At 37.8% G+C, this 20,716-nt stretch overlaps 1 protein-coding gene across 1 annotated transcript in view; it reads left to right on the top strand.

Annotated features, from left to right (window-relative positions):
• The first annotated feature begins 9,427 nt into the window (after positions 1–9,427).
• LOC100889603 (chromaffin granule amine transporter) overlaps positions 9,428–20,716 on the top strand; it is a 29,812-nt gene continuing 18,523 nt past the window's right edge. Inside the window, exons 1-4 of the mRNA XM_030998319.1 lie at positions 9,428–9,685; positions 15,073–15,373; positions 15,694–15,752; positions 16,231–16,314. Coding sequence (XP_030854179.1) covers positions 9,568–9,685; positions 15,073–15,373; positions 15,694–15,752; positions 16,231–16,314 — 562 coding nt within the window. The 5' untranslated portion in view covers positions 9,428–9,567. The remainder of the gene's footprint in view (positions 9,686–15,072; positions 15,374–15,693; positions 15,753–16,230; positions 16,315–20,716) is intronic.

Here is a 20,716-nt window from a genome sequence, read left to right as displayed (position 1 = left end):
AATGCTTCAACATTTTTTTCTCTAAAAAACGGTTAAAAAAAAAAAAATTAAAAGCCGACCGTAGATTTCAAGATTTTTGAGTCGGTCGCGAAGGGCAATACGACATTTTTTTTTTGTTAGGCCTGATAGCGCGAGACTTCTTGATCTTGGACCTGGGGTTGGCGTCTGCAGACCGCGAGTCGTTCGCGATTCCACTCCTTGGAGATTTTTTTTTTTATGGTCAGTTTTTATTCTTTTCTCTCTTGAAACAAATTATAATCATAGTACAAATTACAATCATCATATGTAACTCTCACTGCAAATGTGATGACATTATAAATCAGTATACATTTTTGTCTTACAAACGGCTTCAAAAGAAACTTACATAGTTAGTTCCTATACATCATATTTGAAACAAAAATTCATATTTTCAAAAAAAAACATATGCAGTTGTATAATCCAATTTTTTTTTGTTTTAACAATGTAGCAACTTATACTTCTTTTTATACTGTTGTCCTGAGAGAAAAGTTTTCTCTTTTTGTTAACCCTACCCTACCCGACCTCTCCCTTATCCCCACCCCCCCCCCCCCCCCCCCCCCCTCTTAACCGGTGGACGACTGGCTCTGGGTTCCAATTGTTTGTCTAATACTCAGGTTTTCCCATTTAGAAAAATGAATAGTGAGAGTTCCCCTCATTGCTGCCAATTTCCTTTCTTCTACTTTATCCCCTATTATACTATTCTTTATTTCATTAAAAGAGGGTGGTTTTTTAAGTTCTCTATTTCTATAAATCAGATATTTAACAAGAATTAAAACATGATTCATTAATTGATATTTTCCTTTATTTCTCTCCTCTTTCCCATACAGAATTTCCTCCAAACTACAGTTATGTATTTCAAAGTCTAAAAATCTCGTGCACATTTCCCACACTGATTGTGCAAATTCACAAGTATAGAATAAATGTTTATATGTTTCTTCATCTTTTTCGCAAAATGAGCCTAAGTTAGTCGAGACAAGACCAAAACGGAAGAGGTGATGGTTTGTATATAATATATTATGTATAAGTTTGAACTGAAACTCTCTTAATCGACTGTTAAGTGTACACTGTCTTAGTCTTAAAAATATGTTTTCTATTTCCTTACAGGAAAAACCATAGTTCCTTCCAATTCTCTCAAAAACCAAGGGTTTAAAATCATCTTTCTTTATTAATTGTACATAAATTTGTTTTGATTTTAAATCAGCTATATTAGTTGTTTTCTTCCCCAAAGTGAAATCAGTTCCAGAATTATTTTTTTCTTCTCCCTTTCTAAAATTATTTTTCCAACAAACTGGTAAACAGGCATAAAAGTGCTTGATCTTTTCAATTTCATTTACTTCAACACCTAAATCGATAAAATGCCTGTCACTTTTTAGTTTACCATCGTTTTCCAGAATATGTTTTAATTTGTAAATTCCTTTGGCATACAACCTCTTATCGTATATACAACTTCCTTTATATCGAATAAGTTTATTATTAAAAATTACCACATCACCAATGTCTATACTCCTTATATGTCTCGTATTCACCCAATCTTCTAATAAATCCATATAAAATTGTGGAGCTGTCACTTTTAATAAACTTGGTATATAGTCACATGAAAATATCAAATCTCCACCCACGTGTTCAGTGACAAAGTTAAAATATTGTTTCCATTTCATGTCTTCATCTTTGTTTAGAAGTTTTTGAATCCACATAATTCGCTGCGATTTAACTTGTGCAGAAAAATTTAACATCTTTAACCCCCCTTGGTTATAGTCTAAGAACATGGTGTTTCTATTGATTTTATCTGTTTTTCCTTTCCATATGAAATCAAAAGTTAATTCATCCAGTGAATCATAAACCCATTTTGGAACAGGAGTAAGTGACGCCCGATAAAGAACTTTAGAATAAATGTGCACTTTCAATAGTTGAATCTTACCCATAAGTGTTAAATCCCTTTGCTTCCAAAAATTTAAAAGTGTTTTTATTTTACTTAAGATTTCTTTATAATTTAGATCTTCTTTCTTGTGTTCATCGAGGGAAAAGAAAATCCCTAAAACCTTAAGAAAGTCAACTATTTCGCCAAAAGCAAAATCACAATCTAAACGTTGACATGAACCTAACCTTAATATTTTAGTCTTGTCGTTGTTTATTTTCAGTCCAGAAATTTTTTCGAAATCTGCAAATAATACTTTTAACCTATTAATTGATTTTTTATTGCGAACAAAAATTGTCATATCATCCGCATAAAGTACTAGTTTAGTTTCCTTATCTCCAAAATTAATTCCGTCCACCAATTTATCTATTCGTAATTTGTGTGCCATTACTTCAATACACAAGATAAAGAGGTACGGAGAAAGAGGGTCTCCCTGTCTTACTCCCCTTTCTACTTTGAAATAACCAGTGGACCCTCCTTCATTTAATACACAACTTAGAGTGTTCATGTATAAAACTTTAACCCACTTTTGAAAGGACGGACCGAAACCAAATGACGACAGAACTTTTTGAAGAAATTGATGTGAAATTGAGTCAAAAGCTTTTTCGAAGTCTACAGCTAACAAAAAACCAGATAAATTGTAACGGGATGTATGAAAAATAATATCATCTATAATGCGAATGGCCTCACCAATATTCCTCCCTTTCATGTAGCCCACCTGATCTCCCATAATGATCTCATTTAATACTTTCTTGATTCGCTTAGCCAAAATTTTTGTTAAGATTTTATAATCGACATTAAGAAGGGAAATGGGTCTATAATTTTTCAGTGAAAAGGGATCTTTCCCATCTTTAGCGATTAACGTAATTACAGCTTGTTTTTGAGACGATGCTAATTCTCCTAATCTATATGCTTCATTCAAGGCATCTTTAACTAAATCTCCAATATTCGGCCAAAAGGTACGATAAAATTCTGAAGAAAAACCGTCATTTCCAGGTGATTTGTTCTGTTTTAATTCTTTTAAGATTTCTAGGCATTCTTTATTACTTATAGATCCTTCACAGTATTCTCGAGATTTTTCAGTCAATTTCGGTAAACCTTGAAAGAAACTATTATAACAATTATCCGAGCACTCGTACTCTACTTTACTGTACAACATGCTGTAAAACTTCCGGATTTCTTCAGTTATCCTTTTTTCATCGCAGCAAATAGCACCATCTGAGGTTTTAATTTTTTTAATAGTACTCTTTCTTTTGTTATTTTGCATTAATTGATTGAAATAACGCGAATCCCTTTCTCCGCTTTCGTACCACGAGGCTCGTGATCGAATCCTAATTCCTTCATTTACATAGCTATAAACTTCCTTTAATTTCTTTTTTGTATTTTCCAATTTTTCTAAAGTATCTGCATTAGTGCTTTCCGTCAATTGTTGTTCTAAACATTGTATTTCTTTTTCTAAATCTGTTCTTATTGTTCTTCTTTGATCAGCCAATTTTTTTGAAAATTTTTGTGTAAAGCTCCGAATTTTCATTTTTAAAAAATCCCATAACAACCTTTTATCTTTTATTTTAGTTTGCAGTTCGTTTTTTAATTGACAAATTTTCTTTTTTAACTCTCTAACATAATCTTCATTTTCACATAAACTATTATTGAATTTCCAATATGACCCTTTTCTTCCATTCGTTTTATTGACTGTTTTGTCAAATAAACGTAAAATATTGAATGATGATCAGGGGCAACAGATGGAATTATATCGCACTTCATAACCATTTCCTCTAGACATTCTGATATTATCCAGTAATCTAGTCTACTTTGCATAAAGGGATTGTTTTGCATATAAGTGAATTGCCTTTTTAAAGAATGCCTACATCTCCAAATATCCAAAAGCTGCAAATCTTCCATGAATTTTTCAAATTCTCGATTAAATCTTTTCGAAATCCTGTTTGAAGATTTCCCGTTATAATCAAATTCAATGTCCCTAATCATGTTAAAATCACCACCTATTATAACCGGGTAGTTATCTTTATTTAACTTAGCCAGATTATTGCGTAATTTTCGAAGAAATTGCAATTGATCACTCTCAAAATTTCTTGTTGGAAAATACACATTGCCTAAAATCAACCTAACACCTTGAAACTTACAGTCTATAAAAATATATCTACCCTCACTGTCTTTTAAGACTTGCAATATCTCAATATCTATCCTCGGCGCAATCAAAACGAGAACTCCTTTACTGTGATTAGAACCATGACTAAAATAATTAGAACCCTCCCACATTGAAGCCCACTTGTCCTCACAATCGCTAGTACTAAATGTTTCTTGTAGGAAAACAATGTCCGCCCCTTTATCTTTACACCAGAAAAATATGCGTTCCCTTTTATCTCTGTCCCTGATCCCTTTCACGTTGAGGGAGAACAATTTACAATTAATCAGAACATCCATAACCTATCACACACAAGAAAATTCAACCCAGTCCCAGAGCCAATCCCCCACCTTAAAGGACCCCACGAAAAGCAAGAACGAAACCCCGTCATCTGGGAAGGAAACTGATCCATGTAAGGCATGCAATATTGCAGCTCCCCCGCCCCACCCCTCCCACTCTAAAAATTTCTATTTAAAGGTAACATTCCCGAAAATAAGGCTATAAAGGATTATGTACCCTCTCCACATTGAAGGTGCTATAATAGCCTGACTTACAGAATACACAAAATAAATGCTTCCTTGCAATTATAAAAAAAAAAACATGTCATGTACGACAATCTTTGAAGGCTCTTGAATCTATTAATCACAAATTGATTAAGTATTCAGGAGTAAATTACATTTCAATAATCAACATATAAAAAGGGAACATCCTTAATAATCACAGGGTTGTAAACCAGTATCTTCCCATATAATAGCTTAACTACCAAGTAAATACCAACATGAAAAACATGCAGCTGGTAAGTACACCTGGGAACAACCAATGTATTTAAATTTGGATTTAGGATAATAATTATCCGCATAATGCGCCCTTTTCACTCTGTTTATTTTCATCTTTCTTAGTCACACAGAAAAGAAATGCTTGACAATCTATTCCTTTGAGGCTTTTGAAGCAACTGCAATTTCAATTTCACCAATTGATGGACGTGTTCTAAGAATATTAAATTTCACAGATAAACAAAAAGATAACATTCTTAAGACGCATGTAGTTCTAAGCTTAAATACTTCTCAAACATAAGGACATTTGACTTGGCAACAGCCCTGAAAAAAAAAGCAATTAAATTTGACTAAGAATAAGAGTTATCCATTTACATTCCAATGCTCTCCGAAACTACCTCTTTTCTTTTCTTATTAAAGAGTGATACATTTCACCTAACCAACAGTCTCACAATAATAACTACAGACCCTTGGAATTTGCATGCATATAAACAAGTTTTTTTTTTAAACAAAAAGATGACATTCTGGAGACGCATGTAGTTCGAAGCTTAAATACTTCTCAAACATAAGGAAATTTGACTTGGCAACAGCCCTGAAAAAAAATGAAGCAATTATTTGACTAAGAATAAGAGTTATCCATTTACATTCCAATACTCTCCGAAGCTACATCTTTTCTTCTCTTATTAAGGAGTGATGCATTTCACCCAATCAACAGTCTCACAATAGAAACTACAGACTCTTGGAATTTGCATGCATATAAAGAATTTTTTTTTTTTTCCCTCTCCTCTAGAACTGTCAAATAGATTTTCCATTGAGAGAACAAAAGCATTTCCAGTATGCTAATAAGTGTATTGCTTCTCGTGACATAATAAATAAGTACACCTGAAAAAAAAATGAAGCAATTATTTGACTAAGAATAAGAGTTATCCATTTACATTCCAATACTCTCCGAAGCTACATCTTTTCTTCTCTTATTAAGGAGTGATGCATTTCACCAACAGTCTCACAATAATAACTACAGACCCTTGGAATTTGCATGGATATAAAAAAAAAAAATTTAAACAAAAAGATTACATTCTTGAGACGCATGTAGTTCAAAGCTTAAATACTTCTTAAACATAAGGAAATTTGACTTGGCAACAGCCCTGAAAAAAAAATGAAGCAATTATTTGACTAAGAATAGGAGTTATCTATTTACTTTCCAATACTCTCCGAAGCTACATCTTTTCTTCTCTTATTAAGGAGTGATGTATTTCACCCAATCAACAGTCTCACAATAGAAACTACAGACTCTTGGAATTTGCATGCATATAAAAAAGTTTTTTTTAAACAAAAAGATGACATTCTTGAGACGCATGTAGTTCGAAGCTTAAATACTTCTCAAACATAAGGAAATTTGACTTGGCAACAGCCCTGAAAAAAAAATGAAGCAATTATTTGACTAAGAATAAGAGTTATCCATTTACATTCCAATACTCTCCGAAGCTACATCTTTTCTTCTCTTATTAAGGAGTGATGCATTTCACCCAATTAACAGTCTCACAATAGAAACTACAGACTCTTGGAATTTCTATCTATCTATCTATCAGGCTATAGTTCATCCAGACGTTGGACAAAGCCCTCCTCATGAAATTTCCATTCTCTTCTGTTTCTAGCTGTCCTGGTCCAAGCGGCCGTTCCCATGTATGATGTTAGGTCATCTCTCCATCTTCTCTTCTGCCTTCCTCTTCTTCTCTTTCCCACCCTTGGTTGCCATTCTGTTAAACGATTTGTCCATCTATTGTCCTGCAGTCTTGCTACATGCCCAGCCCATCTCCACTTTGATTCTCTTACTTTCTCCACGATGTCTTTAACCTTTGTTTTCTGGCGTATGACTTTGTGGTTGATTTTGTCTCGCAGAGATAAATGCGACATCTTTCTCTCCATAGCTCTTTGAGTAGTCACAAGCTTCTGTTCTAGATCCTTTGTCAATGACCATGTTTCTGATCCATATGTCATAGTTGTTAGAATGCATTGGTTGAACATTCTTCTTCTTAGTGACATGGGTATGTTTTTATTGGTCAACATGTCTTTGTATCTTCCAAAGTTCATCCATCCTGCTTTTACTCTCATCATAACTTCTTCTTTTGTGGTGTCCTCCATTTTCAAAGTTTGTCCCAGATACTTGTAACTGCTCACTCTCTCTAACGTTCGACCTTCTATCTCGATGTTTTCATCTGTGTCATAATTAGTCATATATTTAGTTTTCTCTTTGTGCATAGTTAGGCCAATACGTTTGCTCTCCCTGTTGAGACCTGTCAGCTGGTCTTCCAAGTCTTTGGTTGATGTTGAGATCAAGGCCACATCATCAGCAAATCTTAGATCAGTAAGCGTTTCCCCATCAATGTTTATTCCTCCATTTAAATGCGACTTTTTAAATACTTCCTCTATAGTGGCTGTGAATATCTTTGGAGATAATGTGTCTCCCTGTCGGACTCCCCTCTGGATCTTGACCTCCTTTGATACATCATTATCAATGTGAATTCTGGCTACTGCGTTGGTGTAAATATCTTCCAGGATGCGCACATACCCTTCTTCAATGTTAATCTTTCGTAGGGCATCAAACATGTCTGTGTGTTCGATGGAATCAAACGCCTTCTGGTAGTCTACGAATCCGAGGCATAGTTGAAGTTGGTACTCATTTGCCTTCTCAATTAGTTGATTTATAGATTGTAGGTGGTCTGTTGTTGAGAATCCAGCTCTAAACCCTGCTTGTTCTCTGGGTTGATTTGAGTCCAATCTATCTTTGATTCTATTTTGGATTACTTTGGTGAAGATCTTGTACAGATGAGATAGAAGGCTGATAGGGCGATAGTTTTTGACATCAGCTTTGTCACCTTTCTTGTATAAAAGAATTATTTTTGCCTCTTTCCAAGTGGTTGGAATCTGTTGCTTTTCCAATATCTGATTGAATAGTTTCAGTAACTGTGTGATTGTCTCCTCCCCTCCTTGTTTGATAATATCACTTGTTATTTCGTCATTTCCTGGTGCCTTGTTATCCTTCATACTGTTTACAGCTTCCTCAACTTCTCTCTGTAGTATTGGCGGTATGTCTGATTTTCTGGATGAGATATCTATATGATCCTTCGGTTGTTTTTTCGTTGAACCATAAAGTTCCTGGTAGAAATCGGCGCATATTTCTAGCAGTTCCGATCTGTCAGAAGTTATATTTCCATCTTTTTTCTTCAGTTTGCTCATTCTGGACTTTTTGCTTGCCATCTTTTGTATTGTTTTTGGTCCCCTTCCGCTTTCTAGAGTTTCCAAAATGAGTTTAGAAGTTTTTCGTCTGTTTCTTTGACGTCGTTTCTTTTTCACCAATTTGACTATTTCTGCATACTCCACTTTTTCTGTTGTTGTCTTGGATTCTTTCAGTCGTATTTCCTTTCTTCTTTGATCTAGTTCCTCTATTTCTTTGTCTTCTTCCGATCTTACTATCTTTCTTTTCTCAGTTGGGGCTACAGATTTGGCTTCTTCTAGCATTGCTGATGTCATCATATCGCATCGCTCATCAATGTCCATATCCTCTAACTCTAATCCATCAAAGCGGTTGTGAAGCTTTAGTTGGAATTCTTCTTTCTTTCCCTTCAGCTTCACGATGTTAATCCGTGTTTTCCTCTCATTTTGAATGAATCTAAGCCTAGCTAGTTTCTTGTTGATGCTTATATTGACTCTTACCATTCTATGATCACTTGCAATATCTTGGAATTTGCATGCATATAAAAAAGTTTTTTTTTTTTTTTTTCCCTCTCCTCTAGAACTGTCAAATAGATTTTCCATTGAGAGAACAAAAGCATTTCCAGTATGCTAATAAGTGTATTGCTTCTCGTGACATAATAGATAAGTACACCTGAAAAAAAAATGAAGCAATTATTTGACTAAGAATAAGAGTTATCCATTTACATTCCAATACTCTCCGAAGCTACATCTTTTCTTCTCTTATTAAGGAGTGATGCATTTCACCAACAGTCTCACAATAATAACTACAGACCCTTGGAATTTGCATGCATATATAAAAAAAAAAAAAAAATTTAAACAAAAAGATTACATTCTTGAGACGCATGTAGTTCGAAGCTTAAATACTTCTCAAACATAAGGAAATTTGACTTGGCAACAGCCCTGAAAAAAAAATGAAGCAATTATTTGACTAAGAATAGGAGTTATCCATTAACATTCCAATACTCTCCGAAGCTACATCTTTTCTTCTCTTATTAAGGAGTGATGCATTTCACCCAATCAACAGTCTTACAATAGAAACTACAGACTCTTGGAATTTGCATGCATATAAAAAAGATACACGATGCGATCGATCGATATCGCCAGTTGTTAGTTGCCACTATGAATATGACTGACAAAGAAAGCGGACAAAATATACAGTTCCTCAGGTAGACAAAGGAACATCCCTTCACTGCTATTATGTAAAAATGTGTAGAACAGGTGTCACATGCATATTCACCTTTTCACATAATAGCAGTGAAGGGATGTTCCTTTGTCTACCTGAGGAACTGTATATTTTGTCCACTTTCTTTGTCTGTCATATTCATAGTGTGCACACCCATGCAGTCGCGCACTCACTAATTATTGACAGATGATTTCATCGGTGTAAGTTCCGAGTCACTCTCCTTTACGCCGTAAAACTTCAAACAATTACGTCGAGAGTAGGCCTACTGTATAAATTAATCATGCCTTCGTCCATTTCGTGGAGTTTTTGCATGGGTTTCTTTCGAAGCAATCGAGCTTTTTCGACCGCTCTTGTAATCATTGTGCTCATCGCTAACGAAACTTGCATGACTGCTGTTCGTGAGTATAACTTTTAATCACTACAGTTTCGTTAGATTAGATTTGTTTATTTATTCATTCATTCATGATTTCTTTCAACAGGGTAGTTTCATTCAGCTCCACTTAAAGCCTGTGGACCTGATTTTCAAGAAAACCCTGCATAACAATAACCTCCTGTAGGTTCCATAATGCTGTATACCACGGGTGGCCAAGATTTTAAAGCTCGCGGGCCACAGCTAACGATTGGCATAACTTGGCGGGCCGTAGGTAGTCTACCCCCCCCCCCACACACACCCATGCAATACGTGTACACACCTGCAGTTTTGCAAAAACAAACAAGCAAACAACAAAATCAGTGAAAAAAAACAGGCTTACTTTTTTTAGTGTGATTTCTGGGACTGCATCTCATTGAACGCGGTGTAAGAGAAGGGGACTATCCAGTTCATAAGAAATTCAACGGCGGGAGAAAAGGGGTGTAAATTTCAAGCCCGGGGGGGGGGGGGGGTATTCAGATTTGGTCGGGGGTGTGCCGCTCGAGCACCTATACCCCTACCCATTTTAAAGGGTCATTTATGGAGATTTTTCTCGAAATAAGGCCCCTTTTTCAAAAAATTTCGGTGTTTTTCGGGTGCTTGATACACCCGGAAATTTGGGAATTTTTTTGAAAAAATAGATCCATTTTTAATGGTATTTTTATCAAAAGTGGGACCCATGTATGATGTTTAGGGATTTGTGTGTGAAAAAGCCACCCATTAGAGCGGCACACTCAACCAAATGGGGTTTCAAAACAAGTATGGAATTTCAAACATAAAATATTTCTTGATTCACAACATTTGTATATTAATTTTACAAACGTTGCGGAAATTACAAACTAAAATAAACACGGCCAGTGATGTTAATGTAATGTAATGTAATTGGAGGGAATTTGAGGATTTTTATATCAACCAAGTAATAGCCCGGTCCCACTGGCCGATGGACACAAAACGTATGCATAAAGGACACAGCGGACGAGCAAAATTTCGGGAGTGGCTCCATCCGTTTTCATCCGCTCCAGAAATGGACAAAAATTGCGAAAACAGAACGGAAAATAACCGACGTGGTAGTATGTAGCGGGGATATTAAACGGAAGCCTAGCGGATAAAAGCGGATGGAAGTGGACGTCAGCTTTGAATACTTCATATACGAGATGCATACGCTTACATCCTTTCTATTTCCGTGGTACTAACGATGTATAGACGTTCCATGTACCTTATCTTTCCTCCCTCTTTCCGTTTTCAACTGCAGCGGATGTGAGTTGCGAGGATGCCCAGAATTTGGGAATTATAACTCTTCTACCTCAAGGTAACAAACCTCGCTATCTATCGCCCTATATCTTTGCTCAATGTCCAATATAAGATTCTTTCAAGTTGCATTGCAAACAGAATAAAACCACTGTTAGACGAAAACATACATAAAGATCAAAAAGGCTTTTTGTCCGGTAGATACATTCAGTTGGAGAGAATATCAGAATACTTTATGACTTTACTCATGCAGATTATAAAATATTCCAGGGATATTTCCTTGGCAGCATTGGTAAGTTGAAATAACGGTCTGCGCGATATTCAAATTTCCGCCCCCCCCCCCCCCCCCATTTGAAAATCCTGGATCCGCGCCTGAATATATAATTCTTTTCCCTCTCAATACAAACCTGAAATGCGCTGTATAAGAACGAACTATTAGTATTATTATCGTGCACGCATCTCGCCACTCCGCTATTACGACATAACCATCCAAATGATTCGCATTTAGGCCTAATCAACCTTTTCCTGATATAATTTTATACCGCAGGAAAATACAATCAAACTAGATAAACGCAACCTGAGTTAAACTATCTGTGCATACAATTATCATGACAAGGCAATGACATGAACGTGTTAAGTAGGAGATAGTTTCTGTTACGTAACTATGGTTGCGTTTATCAACCAGATTTTTGGCTAGAATCAGGTTTCTCAAACGTCTTTCAGGCAAATTTAGAAGGTGATAAAGCTACAGTCCCATATACGTCCCGGACCGTCCCGGACCATCCCGGACCCCATCCGGGGTGATCCGGGATTCGGTCCGTGTTGACACCGTGTTGGCACCGGGGTGGTCCTGGATGGTCCTGGATGGTCCTGGATGGTCCTGGATGGTCCTGGGCGGTCCGGGAGTCGACCCCGGATGTTTTTGACGGTCAAAAACTGCCGGGGTGGTCCGGGACGGTCCGGGACAATAGTTTGATCCGGGGTGATCCGTGTAGCCACCGTGCTGGGTCCGGGGTCATCCGTAGTGGCGCCGGGGCGGTCCGTGTTGATCCGTGGCAGTCCGGGAGTGAGTTATTGACCGCCCAGGACCATCCAGGACCACCCCGGTGCCAACACGGTGTCAACACGGACCGAATCCCGGATCACCCCGGATGGGGTCCGGGATGGTCCGGGACGGTCCGGGACGTATATGGGACTGTAGCTTAAAAGCATCACACTTTTTTGAACAAAACATCCCGGACCATCCCGGATCACCCCAGACCATGGTCCGGGATGGTCCGGAGTGGTCCGTGCTCGTCCGTGCTCGTCCGGCTTTATATGGGACTGGGGCTTAAACGTAAAGCCTTTTTCAAACGTCTTTAGATATGGGCATATCTAAAGACGCAAAAAGGTGCGTTTTGAATGTGACATAGGCCTACAGCCAGAATCACGTTTCTGAGAGATCGATAAACGCAAAGCTGTTTTGATTCTCACATACAAATAGGACCACCCAGGTGTTGTGTACAAGCATGTGTGTGAAGTTGACTTCCGAGAAACTGTCTGCTTCCCGGGTCAAAACAGCTGGGCAGACACAAGGCCTTTATTTTGAATCGTGAAGGGACGATAAACGCGACATCCCGCAAATCCCGATCGTATAGTGGGGTTCGATAGTGGGGTTTGATAGTGGGGTACGATATTTATCTATACAGTGCGTCCCAAAAAAAACTATACACTTTTGAAATGGCAGCCGAATAAAAAATATATGATCCTAGGGGAAAAGTTTTATATGTATGGAAAGCTCATAAACTCAACTTTCATATGACACCAAAAAGTCCGAAAATAATTCATGCTTGGGTGAGCACTGCTCACTTTTATAAAGGGTATGAAAATTAGGTTGCGCAGGAATTAGCGTTCCAATCTGTGAGAGGTAACTCCTTTGGTGCTTACAAAATCGAGGGTGATATGATACATTCATGATTTTGGTTTATAAAACCAAAATTTTATGCATGAGTGAACAGAAATTTCATTTTTTATTTTAGCATTGTAACCTTCCCTGGTAGACTCAGTGGTGTGTACATGGGAGTCAGGAGGGGTTGATGGTACATGTTGTAATTTCCATCTTATAAACTGTTATTTTTTATATCTGTGACTTTGAATAAAAACCTTCACCCCACATTTCAGTTATTGTAAGATTAGTTGAACATCTTATTGATTTACTTAATAACCAAATAAGGATTATGTAAATTGATTATTCAATACGGTTTGTTGAAAAGAGGAATATCACAGATGTTGGTTACTTATTCTTCATGTTACCCATTTACCATTTACAGAAACTCAAGTGCTAAAATGACTGGTTGGTTGGTTGATAGATTAAGTGATTGACTGAGTTATTGATTGATTATGATTGAATGATTAAATTGATTGAAATACTGAATGGTGATTGAATGCTTGATTGATTAATTGACTGATAGCGTACATTGTTGATTAAGTGATTGGTAGCTGAATGTAATGGATTGTCAAGATATGCACAAGCACACCAAGGCAGAGAGAGAGAGAGAGAGAGCGAGAGAGAGAGAGAGAGAGAGAGAAAGAGAGGGGGAGGGGCATACATGTCCTCTTGACCCTTATCCCATCTACCAAACAAAGTCCTACCCTACATTTCACCTCCCCTGCACCATGTTCCATCACCCAGTCGTGACTCCTATGAACACTCCACTGAGTCTACCATGGAAAGTTACATTGCTATACGGTATTATCAAATGCAATTCCTGTTCACTCATGCATAAAATGTTAATCCCATAAACCACAAATTTCACTCAGATCAATTGATCATTAATTGGTCATATCATCCTCAATTCCGTAAGCTCCAACGGATTTACCTCTCACAAATTGGAAGGCCAATTCCTGCGCAACCTAATTTTCATACCCTTTACAAAAGTGTGCAGTGCTCACCCAAGCATGAATTATTTTCAAACTTTTTGGTGTCATATGAAAGCTGAGCTTATGAGCTTTCCATACATATAAAAAAAAATCCCCATAATCATATATTCTTTTATTTGGCAGCCATTTCAAAAGTGTATAGTTTTTTTCGGGACGCACTGTAGTGGCAAGCCCGGATAAACGCGCCCTATATCAATGGCAATAGGCCATTTTCGTGAAGTCTTAGTGAAGTGCCTCAATACAAATTATTTCATTCACCTGGTAAGAATAATAGTATTTCAACATAATCAGAACTGCGCTGTTGCCAGATGGGACGTGATGGTACGGGATGTGGCCCTTAGTGAGAGACTCGTAGCTCTCTTTGCATGTTTAGTGCATGTGTTTGTATTTGTCAAGTTTAATGTCTTGATATGTCTGTTTGTCTGTCTTGTTTCTTTGTCTGTCTGTGTTGCTCGTTGTATTGTACTGTTACTCATGCTCTATAAAATAATGTTTAAAAATTCATCCGATGGCCTTATACATGTAGCCTATGTATAAAATAGTTATTTGTTATCGTGATGTATAATAAGTTGAAGATTATTTCTATGAACTGTAGAGGTTTGGGAAACTCTCAGAAAATAAAAGATGTACTAAACTATTTAAATGGAAAACATGCTGACATTTGTTGTTTGCAAAATGAAAAATCTCTATCTAAATTCAAAAGTTCAAAATCCCTTAGACACGCGTGTTATAAGTCCGTTTTTGTCGAAAAGAAAATCGTGTACAAACCCTATGGCCGTCCGTCAAGTCACTGCTATAACTACTATTCATACAAACATTAATAATACTTTATCAATGAGTTACATAAACAAATGATCCGTATGTATTTATTTGGAATGCATTAGAAGAAGAATTGTGGAGATAAAACCCATTTCTAATTTTCTTAACCATGCATGAAGTATTTATTTATGTAAAAAATTGATCCGTTATTCGAAATCGGAAAAAAAGCCTTTAATCAATTGTTAATAGAAGATTATTAAGATCTTATCTCTCTCTCTCTCTCTCTCTCTCTCACACACACACACACACACACACACTCCTCGCCCCATCTCTCTCTCTCTCTCTCTCCCTCCATTCTCTCCCTCTATCCTCCCCCTAATTCTCCCCTTCTATCTATCTTTCTCCTTCAATATTCCTCATTCTCCCTCCTTTTACTCTCTCTGAATACAGTACCAGTGTCTCCTGAAGTCCTACTCAAATTTTGTTACAGGAATGTGTACCGTTCTTTGTGTCAGGAGGTTGCACAGACGGGACTATTCAACATGTCGGAATGTTTGACAGAGCAGCCCGAGTCGTATCACAGTACAAAGGATGTCACACCCTCCTATACAACCAGCTCCACTCCAGAACCCTTCTTAGCTCCTCTACACGACTGTCGTGAGAGGCTTAGTTTCCAAAATGGGTTGTTCCTGGCAACAAAGTTCTTGATGAGGATCTTGCTGACTGTTCCTACAAGCTCGCTCGTTGATAAGTAAAAAAGAGTATTTGGAGCACATACATGTCTTTAACTTCGCTCATTAATTTAATATTCGAATTTAGTGGTTAGACTTCTAACATGCAGGACTGTTCTCAATTTATCTTAACAAGGGATAACAAAATTAGAATTACGGTGTACAAAATACAGTTCACAGTGATAATTTCGTGCCAATGTCAAAATTACAATAAACAGAATTGACATCACTTTTCGTGCTGTCACGTGCCTTTTCAGGAAAAATACAAATATGATAGGAAATTACATTTCTGTAGTTAATGCTTGATTAAATAAGTGTTAATTTGTATCTTCTTTTTCAGAGTTGGACCGTTTTTAACGTTTTTCTTCAGTACACTCTTGACTCTGGCCGCCTGTTTGAGTAAGATCCTTCTCGATGTTCATAATTGTTGTTATTACTGCTACTCTTTTGTATCATCTCTCTCTCTCTCTCTCTCTTTCTTTTCGCCTGTTAATCCGTTACTTAAAGAGAAAGTCCAATTAAAGCAGAAAAGGTAAAGAAACAAGTAATTCAAAATTTGAGGAAAATCCGATGAAGAATGAGAAAATTGTAGATTTGTATAGTGACTTACGTGTACCTGTGATTTCACATTCGACCCCATCTCCATTTGTTAATTGCTTTATAAATCTTAAAATTCCATTTTCTCGCGAAAGAAAAATATTGTACAAGCACTCTACTTGTAATTATTTTACATATGATTTTACACAACCCCTATACTAAGTTAATCGATTCCTTAATCATCAGTAAAGAAGAGGGCTTTTTTCTCTCTCTCCCCATTCCTTGTTATTTTCAGTAGAAAGCAAATGGTAAAGCTAATTAAATTCTTTTAATTTTACAGTGATGGGCTTTGCTGACTCGATCCTGGTACTTTTTCTATCGCGAGCACTCCATGGCATCGGTGGGACTGGAGTGGAAATCGCAGGTACATTTGCCACTCTCCACCTTGGTGTAGTAAATGTGTACATGGTATAATGTAGCTATTATTTTCGTCATTGTTATTATTACAACTTTCATTTTAAAATATCTCGGAATCATCGGTGTAGATTGACCTATTGTCAACAGATTATAAGGTAGTCTTTAATATATTCCGAGATAATGAACAATACAGTGTACAACATTTATCTCTAACCTCTTTCTCTCGTTCTCTATGTCCTCCCCCCTCTCTCTCTCTCTCTCTCTCTCTCCTCTTTCTCTCATTCTCTCTTTCTCTCTTATTTCACTTCTCCCCCTTATGCTTAACACTTCCTACTTGTGCACTTGCATTGCCAAGACGTAGATTGTATTCATGTATCTAAAGTATCAATAATCAATTCTCGCTACCCCAAATAGCGATTTTGCCGAGATCCGGGGAAAATCCTGAAAACGCGCATTGCATTATGGGATAGCTTTTCGACATTACAGCTTCCTGTGCAGGCGGCGCGATAGCGCAAACGTAAAACGCCGTCGCCACACAACGTGTATGCACCGAATATGTCGTCTGCTCGGTCTTGTTTTTTTTCGCAAATATTTCAACGTTTATTTGAACATTTCATTCGTTGTTTTTTGCGTCTTTTGACATCAGTGACGATGGTTTTCTTTTGTGAGGCTGCACAGTGCTGGGCTCATGATTCCAAGCGTAAGAACCCTGAAAAATGGGGGTGGATGAAGGCCGTGACTTGGGATGGGACTCTATACCGGAAGTTGTAGTGACGACCCGAGAGAGTGAAAATTACCTCGTCTCGCGAATTTCGAGATTTTCGTACATATTTAGGGTAGCGAGAATTCGTCCCCATTTTCACGAAGTGACGGATGAGCGCGCAATTAAAAGAAAGTTAGTTTTGAATAAATCGCTTCCGAACTTTCAAACCATAATCTCAACCACTTTAATGTATCAAGGGCAAACAAATAAATAATTATATCCTGGGATAGAACATATCTCAATGTTTAGTTCTATGTTTAATTATTTCCATGTTTTCTTATACTTTGGGGGAAATGAGCTGTAAACATAACGGCTTATGCCGAAAGGGTGGGTAGCGTCGCGTCGTGGCGCGTTGACTTGAACGCGACCATTCGTCCGAAGCCCCCCCCCCCCCCGGTTTGGCCGAAAGGGTGCGTTGGATTGTTAGGGTGCGTCAGGTCAGATAACGCGACCAAATGGCACATACGTGGGGGGGGGGGGGGCGGGGGGCTTATTCCAAATGTACGCGTTCAGAGTCCCATGCCAACAACGCGCGAGACTGTTACGTACCTTAGAGATCTATAATAACACTTGATCTCTAGGTTACGTACGTATACGCACCTCGCGTACGTCGTGGATATCGATGGTGGATATCGATCGCAAGCTGACTAGCTGAGAGAGATGGAGAGAGGCTGGACATCTTCGAGCTTCCTGATCACTTTTGTGGTGAGTTTATAGAAGTATTCCTGCATATTATCGTGTTTTTGTGTAGTACGTGTTCAAGTATACAAGTAAAATGTCAAAATATAGAAGTTTTTTAGTTTTGTTTGCCAAGTGGTAATCCGCAATGCTGTATTAAACTGACCTTGATGATCGGATCGTACGGTTGATCAGAACGGCTGAGCTCAGTCCTATATGCTTAATTTGGTGTAATCTTTCAGAACTAACTTAGGGGCTAACTTAATGAGGCTCTATTAAATAAAGATAATTATAAATATAATTGCTTAATAAAAATAAAATAAAAACAAACTACAATTTCTGATTGGCGTAGCCAAGGGGAAGGGGGTCAGGGGTGCTTGCTTAATAACGTAAAAAGAAAAACAAACTCACATTAGTGAATAGCTGTTAACACCGGCTAGCTGTTTCGCCGCTAAATATTCTCTCATGAAATTGGGCCCCCTCTTTGGCCCCCTCCCCTGCCGCCGGCTGGATCCGCCCCTGGGTTCTATATAAATGGGATGGAATGGGGGGGGGGCTTGATTAATTCAGGGGCAATCTTGCACTTCTGTCCATTTCTCCATCTCTTTGGGAGCTTCTTCCAAGCATGAATGGAGACTACGGGCACCGCCCTTTTAGAGAACCCTCTCTCACCATATCATAAGACCGGGTGCTTTGCCCATCTGTTTAAAGCCCCCTCCAAGTATCTCTGAAGCCCGGAGGCTCTGTCTCACCATTGGGAGCCCCTTCCGAGCATGAATGAAGTCTAGGGGCACCGTTCAACACTGGTGACCCCGTCAGAAGCCTGGGGGCTCCGTCCTTCTTTTGGGGATCCCCTTTTAAGCACTAGATGAGGTGAGGCTGTGTAAGACAATTATTTTGTGTGTATGCCGGATAAGGCGTTGCCATGGTAACAACTATTTTGTTCCAAAAAATATGCCATTATGATATCAAAACCTTGTGGAGTGAGCTTCTTCGACAATTTTGGAGTTATTCTCCATTAATTATTATGCAAATTTATTCCAAAAATAACAAAAAGTGCTTCTCCCTCATTTCTTGACCGATTGTGATTTGGATTGCCGTATCTGGTAGAGCTAAATTTGGAACACTAAACTTCGACACAGAATTTTGAGATTTTGCTCCATTGATTATTTATGGTACTTTATGCAAATTTATTCCAAAAATAATAAACAAATCACATAAAATGCTTCTTCTCCTTCATATTTCGACCGATTTTGATTTGATTTGCTTTATATCATAGAGCTAACTTTGGTACACTATACCTCTACGCAGAATTTTGAAATTGTTCTCCATTAATTAATTATGGTAAATTATGCAAATTTATTCCAGAAAAAGCAAAAATTGCTTCTTCTTCCTCATTTCTTGACCATATTTGATTTGGTTTGCTTTATCTGGTAGAGCTTAATTTGGTTTACTAAAATTCTACACAGAATTTTGAGATTTTGCTCCATTGTTTAATTATGGTAATTTATTCAAATTTATTCCAAAAATTAACAAAAAATGCTTCTTCTCCTTTAGTTTCTATTTAATCTTGTTCGGCTAAATGAAATTATGTCCCTTCCAGGGCATCAAATTTTTATTTTTTGACTAGTTCAAAAGTGTACCACATAAAATTGACGATATTTGTTGTTACGAGATGCGGATGAGCGCTACGTCATTGACGTTCTGGTTTAATAAACTGAACTGAACTCGTGATCCAGGCCCCGCGCAACGGCGTAGCATGTTCTACAACGGTGGTGGGGCGTTTCGAGGTTTAATATAGGAGTTAAATGGGAAATTAAAGTGATTAGAAATGGGGTTGAAAGTGAGTGGGGGACTGGAGGATAGAGTATTTTAGATAAGGTAGAGCCTAGCACAAATTGGCGGGGGGATCAAGGGGCGGAGCCCCCGGATGCTCAGGGGGTAGGGGCATTTAATTACGGTCAGATGAGCATATTTGACTACCTTATTGATGACACTGGCAGGTCACTAATTGGCGTATGGTCCAGGGGGCGGAGCCCCCGAAAGCGCAGGGGTTTTAGGCATTGAAATAAGGTCAGATGAGCATCCAGGGGCCAGCCTTAGGGCCCAAGGTGGGGTCCAGGAGGCAGAGCCCCCAGAAGCTCAGGGGTATAGGTATTTAATTACGGTCACATGAGCATATTTTGTTACCTCCTTATTTTGTGACACTGGCAATTCACTATTTTTCTTTTTTTTCTATTTCTTTCTATTTAATTCTCTTTAATAATATTTTTCAAAAGTGTGAGTGTGAGGGAAGGGGGGATTGAGCCCCCAAGCCCGCAGATCCGTGGGACCTGACATGTAGGCCTCTAAAAAGTAAATAAGCACATTTCTTGCCTGACTGTAAATTTTGATATTTGTCATTCTCCAACAAACGCATAAAATGTATAATTTACTAAAAAGTGAGGAAAAATCCTTGGAAATTATGTCATTTCAGCAACAACTGTAAATCACTGGTATCGAATTAGAACCAACCCCCCCCCTTTTTTTTTTTAAAGGAAAGGAAAGGAAAAAGTAAAGAAAGAAGGGCTAAAAATACGAGTTAGAAATGGACCCACCAGGGCACTCACTTATCCGTATATAGGACAAGGCCCTGGGGCAGCTAGCCATACTCGGATATTTGGGTCGTTTCCCGGTCAGAACTAGCCCTTATTATCATTCCAGGATTTTGTTTCAAAACCTGAGACAAAGTTACTCAATCCCTTTAAGTTTCAAAAAGTAGACTTCAATGACCTGTAATAATATTATGATAACTATATGATTTCAAGTTGTGTTTTTTACCCTTCAGAACCAGAGTGAAAAAAACTGGTTGTTTACTATATCACTTTTACAAATTTTTACGTAGCAGATTCTTCGGAACAAAAACATGCCAAGAAAGACAACTTGTAGTTTTTGTACGATTCAAATTGTATAGGCGGATACTCCACCT

The sequence above is a fragment of the Strongylocentrotus purpuratus genome, unplaced genomic scaffold, assembly GCF_000002235.5.
Source record: "Strongylocentrotus purpuratus isolate Spur 01 unplaced genomic scaffold, Spur_5.0 spur5_scaffold_5, whole genome shotgun sequence".
Lineage (NCBI taxonomy): Eukaryota > Metazoa > Echinodermata > Echinoidea > Camarodonta > Strongylocentrotidae > Strongylocentrotus > Strongylocentrotus purpuratus.
The sequence above is the reverse complement of the archived record's forward strand: the minus strand, read 5'-3'. Positions and strand labels throughout refer to the sequence as shown.